Source organism: Xyrauchen texanus, chromosome 12 (genome assembly GCF_025860055.1).
Source record: "Xyrauchen texanus isolate HMW12.3.18 chromosome 12, RBS_HiC_50CHRs, whole genome shotgun sequence".
Lineage (NCBI taxonomy): Eukaryota > Metazoa > Chordata > Actinopteri > Cypriniformes > Catostomidae > Xyrauchen > Xyrauchen texanus.
Window position 1 is genome coordinate 36,463,904 of NC_068287.1, and position 20,718 is coordinate 36,484,621.

Genomic DNA, 20,718 nt, shown 5'->3' on the forward strand with positions numbered 1-20,718 from the left:
TCAATAATAGTACCCAAGTACTTATTCTCTTCCACAATCTCAATAACTGACTCATTAATAGTAACCGGTTGCAATGGAGGGGGCTTTTTTCTAAAGTCAATGACCATTTCTTTTGTTTTTGAAATGTTTAAAATTAGTGAGTTTTCACTACACCATTCATAGAAGTGGTCAACTTCAGTTCTGTAGTCCTGTTCATTACCTACATCGGCAAGGTACAGTTTCAATCTCTCCCCCTTAGATCGAATCATGTCAAGCGACTCATAGAAGCAGTGCTGACTGCACAGAGATATGCCAGTTTCAGAGTTTATACCTGCTTCCTTATTATTTGAACTTTAATAAAGGATGCATTAAAGATATAACGGCGATACTGATACTAGACTTGACATTAATCTTTTTGTACAATATCTTATTTTTTAGTTTCCGTCCAACAAGTTCCAAATAAAACTATATACAATAACTCATAGAGTGATATAAGATTTTGGTTATACCACCCACCCCTACTCAGTAGTCCATTGGGTAAAATAACTTCCTACCCAGAGAGCAATTAATTTGAGCCATCCATTACATCGACAGAGTAAATAACCACCTGCCAAAGGCAAACACATCATTTGATGGTGTGTTTAATTCACGAGAACAATTTTTTGAGTGAGAGACATGCTGAAATAGCTCTCAGACCCTTGTTTAATTGCATCTGTTTATTGGCAGCTCTTGAGGTACGAGATTGTAGTGTTTGCCTGATTATTAAACGTGAGGACCAACTCAGCAATTCCACACAACTGCCCATGTAAACGCTGCAGGATATGTTACAATCAATGAAGCTGCTTTTGCATTTCAGATTCTGAATTAACCATGTGGAACACTGACAGGCTGAGCCACCATAGAAGACGGTGTATCAGTAATGAGATATCAACATCAGACAGCAAGCATTAGTTAGGCATCAGTCAAAAACTGAAAGAGCTGTGGGGCAGTATCAGACACTTTGGAATAATGGTGCTTATGTGGGCAACACAGTATCGAGTCTGCACTGCAACATGTCCCTTTCCCCTTCTCTTTCCTTACAATAATTGCTCACCTTCTCTTAACAGTACTGTAAATAAAAACCTAAAATATAGAATCTAATGGCTGTAAAAATTTTGTAAAATTAAAGTAATTTAGTATCCCAACCACCCGACACAGCAACATCAACCAATTGAGGCTAAAAATCTCACCTGGAGATCCCAACAGTAACTGCACCACATCGTCATACAGCAGGAGAGTGGCTGGTCTTTGGGGAAGTAGGTACAGACTTATGGAGGCATATACTAAAACAGAGAGAGAGAGAGAGCGAGAGAGAGAGGAGTAAGTACAGGACAAATAATAGCATAATTTATAATAACAGTAAATTATTTAAAATGTAGCATCCAATTGTTAGTTTTTTTTTGCCATTCGTTAATTAAACTCTTAACCCTATAATTCTAATGTGAATTATAGCCAGTACATAGTTCATACTATATATATATATATATATATACATGATTGCAAAATTGACAACGTTACAGGGTAGATTTAATAAAATTATTACTATATACATCTGGCATCAACAATCACGCCAAGGTTGAAATAACCTTGTAATGAGATCACATTTTTTCACCATTCTGATGGTTGATGTGAACATTAACTGAAGCTCCTGATCCATATCTGCATGATTTTATGCACTGCGCTGCTGCCACATGATTGGCTGATTAGATAATCACATGAATATGTAGGTGTACATGTGTTCTTAATAAAGTGCTCAGTTTTTTAATTGTGAGTAGGTTGAGGGATGTGTAGGTCTTGATGAATGATGGGTCTTCCATTTTTGCGGAAATCTGCAGAATGTGCTTATTTGTATAAATTAAAATATATAAGAATCATACAAAATGATTCTTTAATGCAAGAGTTCTCTTTAGTTTACATATTCTTACATTATGGCTGTTGGCCCAACAGCATTGATCTCTGTCAGTTAATCTGAATATACCTCACCCTTGAGTGGTTCTCTACGGACAGGAGGACATGTGCTGACAGTACTCCAGATGACTGTTGCATGCTGCGAGCAGAAATCGTCTGTGTCCATTTCCCATCTGCTATAGCACATTTAAATTTTCTGCTGCCAACAATCCGCCCAATGCCTTTCAAGGCCACTCTATTTATTTCATGAAAGCATGTTTTTAATTCAAGCTTTTCAATCAGATGAAACCTTAAAGCTTTATAAATGTTATAAGTGTACATTTTGTCACTTGATTCATTTTCAAGTGCTCTACCCATTTTTATGACAACTGTCTTTATTGTACACCAATTAGAAAAATAGAATTACATAACTGTTAACTTACAGGACTTAGCGTCAAATAACTCTTTGATTTGGTTTGCAGAAGGACTGTCTGCTTGTATTTATGTGAAATCACCAGAAGACTGGAATTAAACTCTGAATCCAAGAACACAGTGTAGTACATTTAGATGTCCTCACCTATTGACATACACGACATTTGTCATAGTAGGAAAAGACTGAAGGTAATGTGACTGGTAAATTATGAATACTGTACAAGCACGCAGAGCACAGATGCACTGAACAGAAGGGCTTTGGCTTCTTTAATATCTGCTTAGCAGGTATGCACAGAAAATAGGGATAGTGACAACAATACTGCCTTCGGTAGAAACTCAAAGGAAAGTGTGTATGAAGAGAGGGAGGGTATTGCAATGGTCTTTTGTGGTTTCACTGTACATAATATGTAACCTTAGTTACCAGCTGCAGCTTTGTGACAAGACAATACCATTTATACACCCCCTGCTTGATGATAAAGAATCCACCCAGAAATAAATGTCAATATAAATGGGATAATAGAATGAGAAGGTTTCAAAGGGAAGCAAGGATATTGTCATAAAGAAATAAAGAGTAAACGACAGAGTTGCAGACATGAGTAGAAGTTTAAGAACCCATGGGATTTCTTGACGAGTGCAGTTTGCTTTCCTGTGTTGACGTATTTCCTAATGAAACAGGAAAACATATTGAAGGGCTTTTTATTGGCATTCTTGAAATGTCTTCTATCACAGCCATGAACCATTATTTGCTGCTTGCTATTGCATTCTGATTTTAGAGAGGATTTTATTGGACATACATTTGAATACGCGCATGAATGCAAGATGAGTCATCAATATTTTTGAAGAGAAAGATTCTCTTACATGGCCCAAAAGCTAATAAACATGGACTAAAGCCACAAAACTCCATTTGAGATTTCACGAGGACTTTACAAGTTAAAATGTAATGGACTAAGAGAGATAGAGGGAAAGAACTTCGAATGATTTAATCTAACCTGCAAGCAACCGCCTCATCACTAGAATGACTCACTCTCTTGGAAGTTTGCGTGACTCTCTCAGATTATTAGAGTACTGTGGGGATGGTTAAAACTCAACAACACTGTAGGTTTTATTTAGAAACCTTCCCTTTTCCACCATGCCTAAGAGACAGGGACACAGAAAGGGAGGGGGAATGGGAGGGGGTACAAGCAGATGGCTGTGGTATTAAACAGATAAGACTTGAATATGTTGGCCTTCAGAAAGCTGAGTCACTTTAAAGATGCTCAGTATGTAATTTGAATGATGACACCCAGATCATCGTTCAAATGACTGGCAATACATCATTTTTCCACAGTTGTAACACCCCTACTAGTCGTGTAATTAATTACGTCAGTTCAGCAAGCAAATTACAACATACTGGATTATATGAATCAATTCTCTCAAGATGTTTCTTCTTCTAAAACAATTCTCTAGATGTTTTTCCTTCTGTTTGTGCACTGTTAATATCTTGTCATATTTTCGTTAACAGTATGTTTCAATTAAAAACTTTCAAATATCGTCAAGATGTGTCTTTTCCGTCTCGTATTCGCCATTGTTGACAAAATAAAAAAAATACTTAATAATTTCAGTAGTTCAGTACTATTTTCTTAAACAGAAAGGGTATAAAAAAAAAACTTTATTCAATGACAAATGGATTGCGTGGATCTTGTCTTTGGACACACATTACACGGAACGAGTATTAACAAACTTGTACTCTCAACACGCAGCGAAAGTATCTCTGGGCTAAAGTTTTTCAACACTATACTAAATCACTGGTGAGTGAGATCTGTCTATATATCAGCCAGTGGCTAAGAAGCATAGCACAAAATGTCATCGCACATGCAAGTAGAATGTAGAGGGTTACGTAATGTAAAAAAAGCAATCTTGGGATTTAAAAACTGATAATATGAGAGTTCAAATGAAGATCACCATGCATCAGAAAATCAATGTTTAAACTTTAGTCTATTTTTGATTCCATGACTTCCTTTCTTCCTCAGCTTAATTTAATGTGCAGAATCTGATGTCCACAGTTCCGACAGAGAGCATTTCCATATTTGGTCTGACTTGATGGGAATGTGCCTAATGCCCCCCCCATCATACTCAGTACCAGCCCAGCTGGTCCTACACCACATGGAGCACAATTTGCTTGCTGCCGCCATATCTGTAACCCCACTTGCTAAGTGGCTTCTAGCTGCTCATGCAGACAGCTTTATGCTACACATGATTTCACTGCTTCCCATCCCCAGAGGTCTGACCGCATAACTGGGTGGGGTTTGGGAGGACAGAGGGGCGGTGGGGAACACTTTGTTGAGCAAACAGAATTACACCAATCGCATAGCGATAGAGTCAAAAGAGGACACAACCGTCTGAGGCCCGACTCTGAGCAGCTGCTAGGTATCACCACGCAAGCCGGCATGCTCCACACCCAGTGAGTGTTGTTTAACTTTCTTGTCCATTCATGTGCAAGCTCCATCTGGATTGCAGACCTGAACTTGATGGTAAATCTGTAATTTAAATAATAGGATGTAGCCAAGCCAAAAGATCACAAATCATATATTATTTTCGGAACGTTTCCTAAGAACATGAACTATGCATTAACATTTGTGCACACATGTATTTACATTTGCTTAAATAATGTGCCAGCCAGAGACTGCAAAGAGTTCCTCCTCACCTTTATAACATCTTAGTTTTTCTGTTGTTCTATTTCTCTATTTTTTGTAAATCTGCTTTGGAACAATATGTATTGTAACAAGTGCTATGCAAATAAACAAAATTGAATTCATATTGGACTGTGCAGAATTTCCCCATACCAACATTTGTCTACCCAACAATGTTATTGTGCGAATTTAATGATAATTTATTAATTAAATGCAAAGCTTGTCAGGGTTATGTTAATTTATTCCCACCTATAAGCCACTGTAAGTACATACACTATAGGCCAATGGTTCTCAACTGGTGGGTTGTGACCCAAAAATGGGTTGCAGGTTTGTTTTGAGAATGTGGATAGCAGGGAAAACATGCTAAATAATACAAAAATGTATCATAAAATACAAATAACCATATAATCGTGCATTGTTAAGATAGTAAAATAAATAGGCTTCTCCACTTTTAGAAGGGGGCAATATTTCCTTTATATTTTGTTGTTTACATCAAAATGTGTCCAATCAAACATTTTTCGCTAATAAATCTGTCAATTGGTAATAGCCAAATTAGACAATGCCAACATGGACAGGTTGTGTGATGCCCTTCATCTTCGAAAACCATAATATTTGATCATATTTGATCATTTTTGTTTACTTTTGTACAATAAACTACTTTGGTGGTACTGTGTTGTGTCACGACTTGATGTCCAATGTAAAATCTGCATCCTGAAACAAAACTAGTAGAAAAACACTGGGCTATGCCATTGCTACAAATTCCATGGTAAAATTGGGGGCACCTGGATTTAAACCAAGGACATTTTAATCTGCAGTAAAATGCTCAACAATTAAGCTATACCCCCCTTTTATAATGAGGGATTAACACACTTCCAGAGAAGCCCAGATACCAGTCAGTCTTGCCATAGCAGTTTTGACAGGAAGTTCTGGTAATAATTTCAGAGAAACACAGTGCTCAATTTCTAATAATAATCTGCAGACACTATTTTAAAAATGCTCATTCCAAAAGGAAATAATAAAGAAAGGACTCACGAGGGATGCGACTGGCATGCCAGGGAGCTGAGTTTGTGACAAATCCATGTTTTGATGCCTTGATGATGACCCACATTCCTATTTGATACTGGAAGACAAGTGTAACTATCCCATCTTCTCCTGCAAGGCTGGATGCTAAAATGCTCTGGTTCCCACAGACCTCAACTGTGGCTTCCTTTAGGGGTGACAGGTCACTGTTGTCGAAGACCTGCACTTTAATCAGCACCTCTGTTGAAATAAGAATAAAAGAGATGTAAAACACTTCATTAAAATGTATTTTAACAAGGTTTTTTAACTTTAACCCTTATGTGGCAGGGTGGAGGGCGGGGCCGTGATTCTACACACCCGGTCCCTTATAAGGCTAATCAGGCCTCCGAGAGGGATAAAGGCCGACTGCGGAGGATGGTGCAGGAGAGAGAAATTGTTTACGGACATGTCCACCATGTGTGTGTTGTTGTATTTTGTTTAAGTTTATAATTAAAATATTATTTATGTCGTCAAGCCGGTTCTCGCCTCCTCCTTTCCATTGAACTACATTACACTGGTGCCGAAATCCGGGAAGGAGGAGGGATGCCCGTCTTGGAGTCCTCGACACTGCTGTCCACCCGGATGAGTAGCCCGACCGCCCAGACACTGTGAACAGCCACCGTCAGCGAGGCGATTGGGGACTGGACTCCCCGACCGCCTGGAGCGATGAAGCCGCTGCCAGGGGCGGAGGAGTGCCCTGCCATCCCCCAGAAACGCGGAGGGGTCGACAGAAGACCGCTGTCCACGAGGGGAGGAGGGAAGTGACTCTCCGACCGCCTGGAGCAGTAGGGCCGCTGCCAGGGGCGGAGGAGTGTCCCTAGGAGTCGCCGTGAACTCGGAGGGGTGTTCTTTCCGCCGGGGGTCGTGGTCTGACTCTGGTCCGACTGAGAGGTTGGAGGAGTGATCGAGGACCATGTGACGGTGTATCAGAGAACCGGCGAGTAAGTTATTTTTCCCCATTGCATTGGCCTTTTCCCTCTCGTTTAAATTTTAGTGTATTTTTGGGGGGGTACTACACTGTTACAGGAAGTACCCCCCCTATTTAATTATTTCTGTTTCCCTCCCCTTGTCCCCTCCCTCATCCAGGTAGATGGGGATGACCTGCCGGCAGAAGGCACGCCCCTCCCCAGTGAAGGGGGGTGTACGTCATGCCAGCAGGTCATCCCGGGGCTCCTCAGCCTGAGAGAATGAGGGAGGAATGTGGCAGGGCGGAGGGCGGGGCCGGGTCGTGATTCTACACACCCGGTCCCTTATCATGCTAATCAAGCCTCCGAGAGGGATAGAGGCCAACTGCAGAGGATGGTGTTGGAGAGAGAGATAGTATTGTGTGAAATTTATTGCAGTTATATATTTTTTGTCTTTTTAAAGCATGTTATAAAGTTTTGTTTAGAATCATCTCTCATAAGATTAGGAAAAGTCATGATGTATCAACCTGATACTTCAGTGTAAAATATGTATAATTATTTTTTTTTTCAAAAGGGCCTAGACCAAAACAGAGGGTTAAACTGACTTTTAACAGAGGCTTTTTAGCAGAGACGGGCCACTTCTATGTAAATGAATGGGAGAAATTGGAATGTCCAACGGTAAACATATGTACAGGTAAAAGAGCCAACCACCTTTTAGACACAGACATTGCCTGTCAATCAACTCGAGAATGCACATGTGCATTATCTATACAAGACAGGAAAATTTTGTTTTTTTGCGTAATCTGAGGTTAAGAAGAACATTTTATGATTCCAGTGTTTTCAGATTTTACTGCTGATTTAGAATGTTCTTTGATCGTAATTTTGACCAACTGTTTAGGAGATTTAGGTCTTTCCAACATTCAAGTAGAAAGGAGCTGCTCTTGTATGTCGCTTGTTTACATAGAAAAAAAGCTGCCCGAGAGCATTCGAAAGATTGCCGCCAGTGGACCGAGTTGATAGAAAGACTGTTTTAACTCATAATTTCTCATCAAAATCACAAACAAGTAAATGACATGGCAAACTATCACTTTGTTTGTTTATTTTAACAGCTCAAAACAGCATTTCGAATTGAAAAGCCAAAACATTTGTTCTGTAGAAAAAGCTAGTTAAAATATAGTAAAGTCTCATACAACACAACCCATGTGCTGTGTTTATGTTTGACACCCAGCACTGGCCTACATACAACAGATAGAGGGATGGACTATGTTTAGATATCTCTGTTCTGATTCGACAAGCTAAGACGCTCGTTTGTTTACATAGATGCCCAAAAAGCATGGAGTGCTGTTGAGCCTCTTTCAGTGAGCCAGAATGTCTGCCACCCTGTTCAATTGACACTGAGCAAATGCAGCCAAGCTGTCTGGTTTAGATCCTGGACATGTGCTTACTGTTCCAAATGGATGACCTGGTTCATCACCCCAAAACCTTTACAAGGGAATGCGAAGAGAAATCTAAACATTCCAGTGAGACAGCCTTCCTCCTGATCTGTTTTTAGATGTTTGGATACACACGTTTCCTTCTATTAAGTGTATTACAATTTGCTGTATATACATACCTTAAAAAAGCAAGTTTTTGATTACCTATGCTATTGTAGAAATGCACTATTCAGAGTCAGCCATGATAAATTTACAAGTGAAAGTGACTGATAGGAAGGTTGCCAAAGTAAAAAAAGCAGAATTCCAGTGGCCACCATGAGTCAGACCATCTATATTATTTTAAATATAGTTAAAATATTATTTTACATTTTCAAAAGTAAAATTAATTTCTGTGGGGGTAAAATCTTTTCCATGAGAAAATTTTAGTGCCTCTTTAAAAGCGATTTCTTCCAATCAGAACTGCTACCCGCTCCGTTAATTCAATGTTTGATTTGCGTCCTATTCACTCTGGCATGCTAGAGCGTCCTTTAGAACCACTCGTTCTTTTGATTCTAAATGGGTCAGTTGAAGCATGTAACCATGGATACAAGGAGATGTCAGCAGGCTAACTGATTTTCTGGCAAAGAGACACAAGTTCAGTTCAGAAATAAAGATTTTTTGATTCAGTCATGCACTGAAGATCTAATTACTGATTGTTTTCAAACAACCAATTTCAATCACATTGCAAGAGAATATACCATTATGCACAGAAAAGGTCACCCTCTCTTGGAGAAATGTTTGGTGTCTTGTTTTTTTAATACAATGCTTAGTAAAACTCAATGGTCCAGGGTGGACAAGAAGAGAAAAGGGCAAAAACTAAAAGCTTTTCTGTGCACTATTCGTAAAACCATTCTAACATAAATTTATATTTATACATTTGGCAGACACTTTTATCTATAGTGACTTACAATGCATTAAATGTAGCCTATACATTTAATAAATATGTGTGTTCCCTGGAAATCAAACCCATGACCTTGATGTTGTTATGCTCTACTACATAATAAATGCAGAATGTGATCAATTTACAGACATTTTTTTTTCTTATCATTATGACTGAGGCCCACTGGATGAACTTTTGGCTAATAAAAACATCAAAAATAAGTGATTAAAACATAAAAATAATAACACCTAAAATCCACCTAGCTCATTTGACACTTATTTTGTTAACTGAAGGATTACTCCACTTCCATTGTGCAAAACAATGCAAATGTACTGTATTTATGTATATACACAATTATTTATTTTCCCCCAAAGGAACTCTTGAGTTGAACAGTTTTTTATAAACATAATTTAAACATGCTTCACTTCACACAACTCACAACTGCCAGGAATTCTTGAATACAATTCCACTTCCTGTCTATTGTTTGAGTTGAAGTGTAAGGCTCAAATTATGCAGGAATCTTTTCTGCAACATAAAGGGCTTCTCAGCCTTAAAATTTAAATTAAATCACAAAAAAATTAAGATTTCAATAAAAGCTGCAATGTTTATTGAAAACTAAAACATCAGTTTGTTAGACATAAATATTTGTCTGGCTTTGAGTGGAAGGCAAAAAGGAACCTAAAATCCCTCCACTACTTCCATTGCAGGTTTCCATATTTAGTCCTGTCCACAGTGATAGTCTCTTTAAAACAAACAGCACTTAATTATTTACTTGCATTAGGGGAGTGAAATCTCACACAAGTGGCTCTTTTCCCTGCATGCTGCATCTCTTGCTGTTTGTTATAGGAAGCAATAGTGAGACTGCATGGAGACTTCAGCACTTTGATGACTATTTGCCAGAAGTTTGCAAAGTCTCCCTTCTGGATTTTTAACATTTCCAACATCAACAAACCTTTTCATCCAATGGAATTGTCTTTTAAATACATCATAGCCTTGGAGAGCACTGCTTACAGTAACAGACCCCAAACATCCAAAATTGGCTACAAACAATATCCATTGCTAGTAAGTTCTATTTTTGTCCCTTGCCCACTGAAATTATGTTGCCTCTCTCCACTCTAACCCAACAAAGGTTAAAGAGTGGCATCAGATCTCACAGGCTCAGAGGTGTAATTTTCTCTTTGACAGGTGGTCCTGGTGTCATCGATGGCTCCGGACCACCCTGTTGTTATTTATTTCAGATGGGCAGATTATGCGTTAACAGCCAAGCAGAAATGTCTGCCTGTCAGCAGTCCTATTTGCCAAAGCACAAGGTTTCACTGGATACTTATATAGTACAGTCGATGTGATGGCTGAATAAACACAGCACATTTTAGAGCTAAAACACAGAGGCTAATGTACGTGTGGTGACGGGGTACAAAATGAACACCAAAAGTCCCAAATACAAAAATCAGCATTTAGCGAGTAGTTTAAAGTTACTTGCCAGTTAGCCACTTACTATTTTTAGGATATGGCAAAAAGTTAATTCTGGACCCTGTGTGATACTAAACCAGATAATTTGCCCATGTGGAGAGATGTTCCTAGTTTCACATCTACCCTTTCTCTCAGTTATCCTGTGCAAACCTTCTGATCTTCATCTGTAAGAGCTGGCTTGAAGAGTCCTGAGCCTGAGATAAAGAACAACCCTCATAAATCATTCCAGAAAACCTGCACCAGCTGGATGGATCATTGGTATGATGTCCTTAGCCCAGAAAAACAGTTACCCATACCCTGCTCAGCAGGACAAAACATCATGGAATAATCAGAAAAATGTAACTGAAAAGATATTCCTACTCATTTCAGTAAAACGTTAGAGCAAATGTACAGAACTCTTCATGTCATAGCACTTTTTGAAATGCATGGGGTCTTCTCCAGACTAGTCTCGCATAGCCAGGCTATCGCAAACCCTCTCGGTACACATTTAGCCTCTATTCTGGTATCTTTATAGACTTTGTAGCAAAAACAAACTAGTCATCCTCAGTGCATAATTTTGCTGAAGGAGAAAAAAAATCTTGTAAGGGGCTCAAAAGGTGTTGATTCATCCCCAGAGAGGAAATGCACAGCAGAAATATGTTGACTCAGCTCTAATGAAGCCATTGTTGCTCAGGGAATTTATAGACTTCTGCACAGCTTGTTGAGAGGAAATGTCTGAAATCTACAAGATGTTCACTTTCTGCTGGCAAAAAAACCTCATCAAGCCTGGCTTAACATGTTTATCTAAGCCTGAATACAGTACATATTTAATAATTATATGATATGAATTTAAGGAAAGAAAATATCTTGACACATATTAGTTTTTATTGTAATATAATTTAATCATATGAACGGTTGATTTATTTATGTTATATTAATTTTCATGTCATCATTACATAACTTCTAGAAGAAATTAGTAATGTGTGTTCAATTGTATGGAGAAGCTGGGTACTATCCTATCAAATGAGCTTAACTCCACCTCTGAACCTGGCCAAGTGTTAAATTACAATTCAGCAAACTACACACCACTATGTGTACAGAATGCCCCCCTTAATTTTCCTTATGCCCCTCCAAATATGGATGGATGTTGAAACGATCAAGGGGGCCCCCCTGCTCCAGTCCGGCGAAGAGACAAGCACTTGCCCACCCTAAAGATCAAAAGATGTGGAAAACATGGACAAAATCATGGAATCCAGTCTTAAAAACGGAGTTAACTTTAAAATGCGGAATGTCATAGAACTTCACATAGTAGAGATTGTTAAGTATAATTGGGATATGTAGTGTGTAGATGACAGAGAGCGTTCTTTAACTTTGAAGTGTGCAGCACATGCAGACCATTTATTTATATAATTAAATAGCAGCGTTTGGGATTTAAATAACACAATAAGCCATATTGTGAACTCCTTATCGGACGGTTAGAGGCTGTCATCAAAAACAAACAAACTAAAAGTGCTTAATTCTGTTTTAGGACAAAAAATAAAATAAAAAATACATTTAACTAGACTTGTGAAATTGAAGAAATTGCAAACAAAATGTATTACTACTATATAGTCAAATATAATATTCAATGCAGACTCAGTATTAATAAATAATAAGTAATAATAAACAAATATATAAATAATAATAATAATAATAAAACAGTTTTCAACAACACTTTCATTACTACTGTGATGCTATGCTGAGCAACACTATATTTAACAAAACTTCAGTTTATTTAAAAAAATAAACAGTGCAAAGGTGTGTTGAACAGTAATAGTTATGTTTTTATTTAACTTAAGTTCTACTAATTAATGTAATTAGACAGTTTAATAACATTTATTTAAACTTTAAAACAAGGAATTCAGTAAAATAAAATGAATATTTAGGAAAAAATCTAACGGATTTCATAGGGCCCTAGAAACTCTTAGATAGCTCTTTGTTCAGTGCCAAGTGTTAACTTGTTTCTGTTTTCCTTACCTTGCTAATAATGTATTAAAATTCAAACATTAATTTCCATTTTATTTATTTGTACAAAGAAGTTTGCCAACAGTAACACTGTAACAGTCTGTTTTTTGTCTTACAGAAACAAATATGCATGGCCAAAAGTATTACAAGCAAAATTAGGAAGCCTCACTAAAGCCTAATACAGATTACTGTTTTAAAACATTGCCAAACACATTTTAAGACACTATACTGCTAAATAAAGTAAACACACACACACACACACACACACACACACACACACATGTTGTGTTTCCATGTTTTATGGGGACTTTCCATAGACATAATGTTTTTTATACTGTACAAACTTTATATTCTATCCCCTAAACCTAACCCTACCCCTAAACCTAACCCTCACAGAAAACTTTCTGCATTTTTACATTTTCAAAAAAACATAATTTAGTATGATTTATAAGCTGTTTTCCTCATGGGGACCAACAAAATGTCCCCACAAGGTCAAAAATTTCGGGTTTTACTATCCTTATGGGGACATTTGGTCCCCACAAAGTGATAAATACACGCTCACACACAAAAGCCAGACATGCTGTACTTGATGACATTCTGTTGGATTGTGTTTTATACACACTGGGTCTTCAAAGACAAGGATCTCTTTTAATGTAGATGATGTAATTTCCAGATTTTTCCTAAAGCTTTTTTCACACCCACAAAGCAAAATATCTGAGGCACATTGCGATGATGTGAAGCAGGAGCTCCTCAGAGGTCAAGTTTACAGTAGCTCTGCCCCTGATAAATCTTCCGTTTCCTTTAAGCGTTTGGGTGTCTGGTGTCAGCACACAAATTCCTACCTTTGAACAACCGCACAGCAAGTTCATGGTGGGCTGAAGGCCAGGCACACACTCCTTAAAGTTGTGACCGCCAGTGTTACCAAAAAATCCTGCCAAACCATTCTGTACTGTTCCGCTCACAAACAGTCCTAGCTACAGTATAAAGGGCCATAAATAAAAGGTCTGCTGTAAAAGCAGATGACATCACCTCATCAGGAATAACTTTCTTGCTAAAGCACAAAGCACAGGTGCTTTGAATTTACAGGAGGTGGAAGAGCATTGGTGTGGACTTTCAGATATTTAGACTAGAAGTGGGGGAAATTACAATATTTTAACACCAAGAATACATATTTTTATTTACAATTGACAACCACTTATAGCAAGTCTATAAGAAGACAAAATGTGATACAGCATTAGGTCAACAAACACTGAAAATCGCTTGGCCAAAGCATTGCCAACATGTGATTAGGCTTAACACGCTTAACGTGCGTTCTTGCGTTACAGAAACAAACCTCAGTACTCAAGGGGGCGATAGAGTAACCATTAAACCGGATGTGTTATTATTCAGGTACAATGCTATAAATATATTGAATTTAACTTACTATCTCAGCAGTATTCTCTTCAAACTGTTGCACCGCCATGACAGTTTTGGCTTAAAAGAGAAAACTTAATGTAGAAACGGACAGTTCACACTTATCTCCGCTATGGTGCCCCTTGTGGCAACGTTGAGAATGCAACACATACTTGAGTTGTGTCATAATTTATGGTCCGACACATTTTGGAAGGCAACAGAGCACAAAATTGAGCTTGCGTAGCAAGAAGACTCTGCATCCACGTACTTGTGTTGAGTATGGTTAGGCCTTATGACTCAACGACAAACTGAACCCCATTGAAAACCTCTGGAATGTGATCAAAAGGAAGATGGATGGCCACAAGCCACAAAGCCGAACTGCTTGAATTTTTGCACCGAAATTTTGCATAAAGTCACCCAACAGCACTGTGAAAGACTAGTAGATAGCATGTCATGATTCATGAAAGCTGTGATTGAAAATCAGGGTTATTCCACCAAATATTGATTTCTGAACTCTTCCTAAGTTAAAACATTAGTATTGGATTATATGGGTAATATGAACTTGTTTTCTTTGCATTATTCGAGGTCTGAAAACACTGCATCTTTTTTGTTATTTTGACCAGTTTATTTATTATTATTATTATTTATTTGTTGAAGTGCTGCGTTTGGTGTCAGTATTTCCCTCTGAAATGTGCCTTATCGGGGTCACATGAACATAACAGAGCCAAATTATACATTATTATCCCTAACACCGATAGTCATGCAAACAACCAACAGGCTAGTCGATTATAAAAATTGGTAGTTGTGCACATCCCTATTCTAGACATGGCTGATTTGATCTCACTACAACTCTAACAAGTCAGGCAGGTTCCAAATTTCAATGACATCCAATCAAAGCGCCAGGCAGTACAATGCAGCAATTGTGTCCAAAATAAAAGCATACAGTTGCAAGCCGGGACAACACTCAAACCGGTGCTGCCATGGTTACACTTCGTGTGAATGGAGGATATAATTCCACCTTAAGGGGAATCTCATGAAATCCACTGGATGTTGACAATGTAGTGGTGACTCATTAGGGGGTGACTAGACAGTATCCTACACCTCCATCAACACAACACAAAAGCAAAGAGCAAAACAGCTCCTTCTTTTCAATTAAACCATCCCCTAAAAGACGTTTGCCTTTAATGCCTTGCGATCCAGTCCAGTGTCCTTTCAAACTAGGGATGTGAATCAGCACGGACCTGGGGATATGTTATTATATTGATATCTATATCTATATATATATATTTTTTTTTTTTTAAATCACAACAAAGGGAAAGAATATCTTGATTATAAATATACGTCAAATCTTTTCAATACAGAAAAGTATTGATTAAAATAATATATTTGTGTTCATTGGATTTGGGTCTCTTGTGTGCTTTGCATGAGAAGAGACATTTGTTTTGTGAGTTGCTGCCTACACTGCCCAAAACAAGAGGAACTATACAGCTGGTTTTGGAATGGTGCAAATAGTGCAGGATCAACACCTGCCTAGAGGCACGAACGGACACACTAAAACTTCCCACAGTCAGATTGCATTAGTGTCTTAGCTGGCCTTCCCTCGCCAGGCCTTTGTCCTGAATCAGAGGTGGCGTCTCTGGGTGTCAGCTTGATTAGAAGGGTGATGTGTGTGCCGTGCCACTGCAAAAACCCATAAGGATAACAAAATTTCATGATCTGATAGATGCTTTGGGCTTTGGCAGTTATAAACATCTGATGCCTCAGTGCAACAACCAAGTATAAAGCCTTTAGTTCGCCACTGTAAAGCTACAGAAATGCAGAAGTCTTGGGTTTTGTTACAAAGATCACAAGAACATTAAATAAAATTATCCTATGGAGCCAGTTTTCGCTCCAAAATCTAAGTTTCCTAAACCAAAACCAGAGAAGTGACATGCTGCTATTGTGTTGAGAGGCTGGGGTAAATGCAATGAACCTGACATGAATCGTAATTCAGGCTTGGAGCTGGGGAGAAATGTAATCAGATTAATTTTAACTGATGACAATATCAGACCTAAAACAATATAGTTCACCTCTGTTGAATGAAGCAAGATGCCCTGTCTTAAAAATATTGATGGAAAAGTTAGTCAAAATTATTTAATTACCTGTTGTCTTCCCAATCTAAGGGTGTTTTCACACTTCGTTTCAAGGGGTCTGAGCTCGATTTGTGTGATTTTTTTTTTTTACCCATATGCAAATACTCTAACTCCTTTTAAGCAAACCAAACCATACAGTTTGCTTGCAGCATGTGGTTCAGTTATCTAATAATGTGCACCATGATCAATAAAAGATGTTTTATTGAACATGAAAACCTGTGCTCATGTTTAATTAATCTCATAAGTTAATACATGGAGCTAATTGTAATCATTACATTAAATATTGCCCTGTTAATAATAATTATCATAAATATTATACTTTAAAAAGAGGCTGGGTTCCACAAATACAACTGAATTCAAAACTGACTGAGACGTTAACATGGACACCAGGCTTATTGTAAGAAAGTGGGTTATAGCGAGAAAGCAATGTTCCGGTTTACGTGCACTGTATAAGCGGTGTACCCTTTACTCCCGTATACATGTGGCTCAGTCAGTAAGCAGCTTTATCCAAAGCGCTACTCAAGAACAGCTTCTCAGATGTAGATGCTCAATAGATTGGTTAACTTATAATATGCATTTAGAATGGCACAGGAGGTGCATTTTACCAGAATTTTAATAAGAATGGAATTAAACTTCTGTGAACTTGCCTACAAGCAGACACATACAGGACTTCCTGGAGAGTTTAGAATGTCAAAATAAAAGCCCCAGCACCGCCAAGATACCACTGTTGGGCCCTCGAGCAAGGCCCTTTCAAGACCCTGCAGCTCTGACCGTATGCGAAAACAACTGCATTTCATTGGCTCTGTACCTGTACTCTGCACAATGACAATAAAGTTGAATCTTAATCTTAATTCAGAAACACTTGATATTAATGACACTTGTGGCCGTTAAGTGAACTGCAGCCAGCTACCTGTTGTTCGTGCTTGTGCACACACACTCCATAGGGACGTGAGCATCGACCAATACAATGACGCAACGTACAAAGATGGTTATGATTGTTTTACTTCAAACTTTGTTATTGTATATAATATTTGACTCTCCAGTGCTGGAACAGGGCTAATACAAAGTGTGAATACAATTCAGTATTGATGTGATTCCATCACAACTGTCATTTTGATATATTGATGCGCTATTGTTTTATAATAATAGATTGTATATATTTTCTGTTTAACCAAGTTAAGTTACACTAATGAATGGAGCTTTTTGCATTATCTTGAACATTGTCTAGCATTCATTTATTGTATTATTGTAGTTTACCTTGCTGAATAATTACAGATTAACATTGACATTAACCTGACTTTTAGTATAAAGAGAAGATTGTTGAAATTATTTGGAAGTTACAAAGCAAGGTAACTTGCAATTCATCAGCGTTAGCAGGCAATTTCAAGTTAGCTAAAATTACACAGATCAATCCTTATGGCACTATATTTCACATGCTTTGCAGTTATGTAAGCTTAACTGTTCAATAAGAAGAACGTCTATTCGGGGTCGGTTTTGTTCCCCAAAACCGAACGAAGTTCCTTCCAGTAATCACGTGCTCTGCTGATGTTCACTCTAGTTTTGCTTGACCACAAAAACGTTCCTGCTTAGCCAGATGGAATTCAGTAGATAAATGTTTTTTTTTTTGGCTTACTCAGAGTTTGTGTAGGAGTCAGTGTTGTGCTGGGAGCCGGACATTTGCTGGATTCCATCTCTAAGATAACGTGACATAGTGTTGCAGACTGTCTATTGATGCTGTTGAATAGCGGAAGAGAAAATACTCTCTGAGGCAAGGCTCTTGGGAGCACGCATAAACGTCACATCCTTTGGATTTTCCTGGCAAAAGCGAGCCTACAGGCTTTAATAGGCAACCTAGGAAGTCCGTGAAGGGCTCATTCTTTAAGTTGCTTAACACATTGAACAAAGTTCAAATTTTTTTTTTTTAACATATTGCACCTTTAAATGGGTTTGAATGAAAAGTGGACTGATGTCTTGCAACTAAATTGAACAAAAAAGAGATCTGAATCCTTTAAAGTCCAGATGAAAGTTGGTTTCATTTCTACTGAAGACTTAAAATCTGGAATTACTGTTAATTTTGCTGCTACATTCTCCAGTTTACTAGTAAATAATAAAGTGTTTATTAATAAGCTATACATTTATATTGAAATAATGTGTAGTTAGAGGTTTGTGTATCTTTACATATTAAAGAATACTCCCAATTAGTTCCACACAATAATGTAAAGATATTCTAAACTGATTATGCAAAAAAAACAACAACACTGCTATCGGCTTGGGATCGGTCGATACTGAGATTTCTGATATTGGATCGGAAGTGAAAAAGTGGTATTGGTGCATCCCTAGTCTGAGTAAGTATGGTTCTTTATTTGATGTAAATATTTCCTATCAGCATAAAATGGAGTGGTGGTGGTGTAGTGGGCTAAAGCACATAACTGTCAATCAGAAGGTCCCTGGTTTGATCCCCACAGCCACCACCATTGTGTTCTTGAGCAAGGCACTTAACTCCAGGTTGCTCCGGGGGGATTGTCCCTGTAATAAGTGCACTGTAAGTCACTTTGGATAAAAGCGTCTGCCAAATGCATAAATGTAAATGTAAATAGGAAAGCTTAGTCAGCTAAATGCTTTCCAGTAAACTGTAAACAATAAAATGTGGATAAAAATGATCCCAGGCTTTTAAATAAGTAGTTCCATTTCTCTCACAGCTATAGAACAGGGAGCTCCCACATGGTTTTATTATGTGACTTCACCTCTAGGCCTCTCTGAGAAGAGCTGGAGTCCAGGACTAGAGGTAATGAACTTCTAATGTGAGCCAAAAACCTCTAATGGGTTTGCAAGAAACGGATAAACTAACCACTAATGACTAAGCAAATGCTGACTAGTCAAAGTTTCGAGCTCATTAGACAGACGTTCTTTAGAACTTCTCTTAATTAACAAAAAATGGCTACTAGATAAGAAAGAAGTTTGAGGTCAAAATATCTGTGGCTGAGTTTATGGAGTTTGTGAGCGGCTTAGAAAAAAACTCATGAGAGAAAAGAAGCTCCAGCCCACATTAATATTCATTGGAAGTTGCTGAGGAAGAAAAGACTCTTCACAAAAGAGTTTTCACAAACAGCCCCTTAAAGATCCGCTTGGTCCTGTGGTGACATACTATGCCATCAGAGAAACAAAACTGGGGCAATACTTAAAACGTTCTTGTTTGAGGGGACTGGCATTGGCAACAAGAGCGCTCAACATAATTTGGATTTTTTTTTTTAAACAAACAATAGTGACAAAGTAAAAGAGTTTTATAAAATCGAAATGCCTGCATTAACAATTCAGCGTCTTGAACTTCTTTCTCATTTAAGACAGTGGCCAGCCCACCGTCGTGTGGGTGGGCTTGATAATACGACACTATACTGTTTCAGTCTAGTTCGTTATACTGGCAATAGACTAGTTTCAAATCAAGGTAAAAAATGCCGCGAATGTCATTCAAAACGGTGTTTCAAAAGCGCCGTGTTCGTTTAAGTAACTTATTCACTCTATAGATACACTGTATGACTGAACAGTTTAACATCCTTTGTTTCCAAACATTAAGTCCCATAAGGCTCCTAAACTAATTGTGCACAAAGTCAACGGTGCGTGATAAATTGTTGCGAATGTAAATGCTGCCGTTACATAATAATGCCGCGAATCGAGGTTGTATTCTGCACAGTCTCCAGCGAAAGCGCGCTTAGCGGTGGGCTCCAGAGTAATATCAAATTCAAAAACGGATGCTACAATCTTAAATCACGAGAACGACAAACTCACCAACGGCTCCTTGGGTCGGTAGTGATTTCCCCAATGTCCACCAACCATTACAGAGGAAAAGAAACAGAAGAAAGGAACGGGAGGAGAGTGGTGGACACATTTTTTACAGCCACATCGTCAGATACTCCTTTAGTAGTAGTTCATCCATGTTTCGTCGTTGGATGGCAAAAGACTAACTGCTATGATGTGCTATTGCCACGGGTGCCCTCTCCCTTCTCGAGTAGAGCTGCTCCGCTTCTCCTGTTGTCCCGGATGGGAGGGAGCGCTTATGGAGTGCACTGTCCCTGCGCGCCCTCTTCCGGCGGTGGCTAATCTGCACTTTTATCATTTGGTTTATGGTTTGAGGGCCAGTTTTTTGGTTTGAAGTCTTCTACAGTCCCGGTTCCATCTCTAAGATGCATTGTGGGCCATGGGACCCTCCAGACCCAAACAGCTGGAGATGTGGATGTTGTTGTCAAGGTAGGCCAAGCTCATGAAGCCACCACACCGGGCCTGGTTTTCTGATTACATTTATAAGTCATTTGGTTTTTAGGTAGGGGCCATTTAGACTGAACTCGTTCTTGCGCTAAAAACAGCTAGACACAGCACAACAAAAATCGCAACTGATTACAACTAGAAATACAGTGCTCCTGGAAG

The 20,718-nt window shown here is 38.4% G+C and overlaps 1 protein-coding gene across 2 annotated transcripts in view; it reads right to left on the reverse strand.

Annotated features, from left to right (window-relative positions):
- fam171a2a (family with sequence similarity 171 member A2a) overlaps positions 1 to 20,309 on the reverse strand; it is a 56,797-nt gene extending 36,488 nt beyond the window's left edge. For both annotated transcript variants that reach the window (XM_052139208.1, XM_052139207.1), the window contains exons 1-3: positions 20,083 to 20,309; positions 6,039 to 6,266; positions 1,209 to 1,301 (exon numbers count right to left, since the gene is read on the reverse strand). In XM_052139208.1, the coding sequence (XP_051995168.1) occupies positions 1,209 to 1,301; positions 6,039 to 6,266; positions 20,083 to 20,182 (421 nt within the window). In that variant the 5' untranslated portion in view covers positions 20,183 to 20,309. The remainder of the gene's footprint in view (positions 1 to 1,208; positions 1,302 to 6,038; positions 6,267 to 20,082) is intronic.
- Between the last annotated feature and the right edge of the window lie 409 nt (positions 20,310 to 20,718).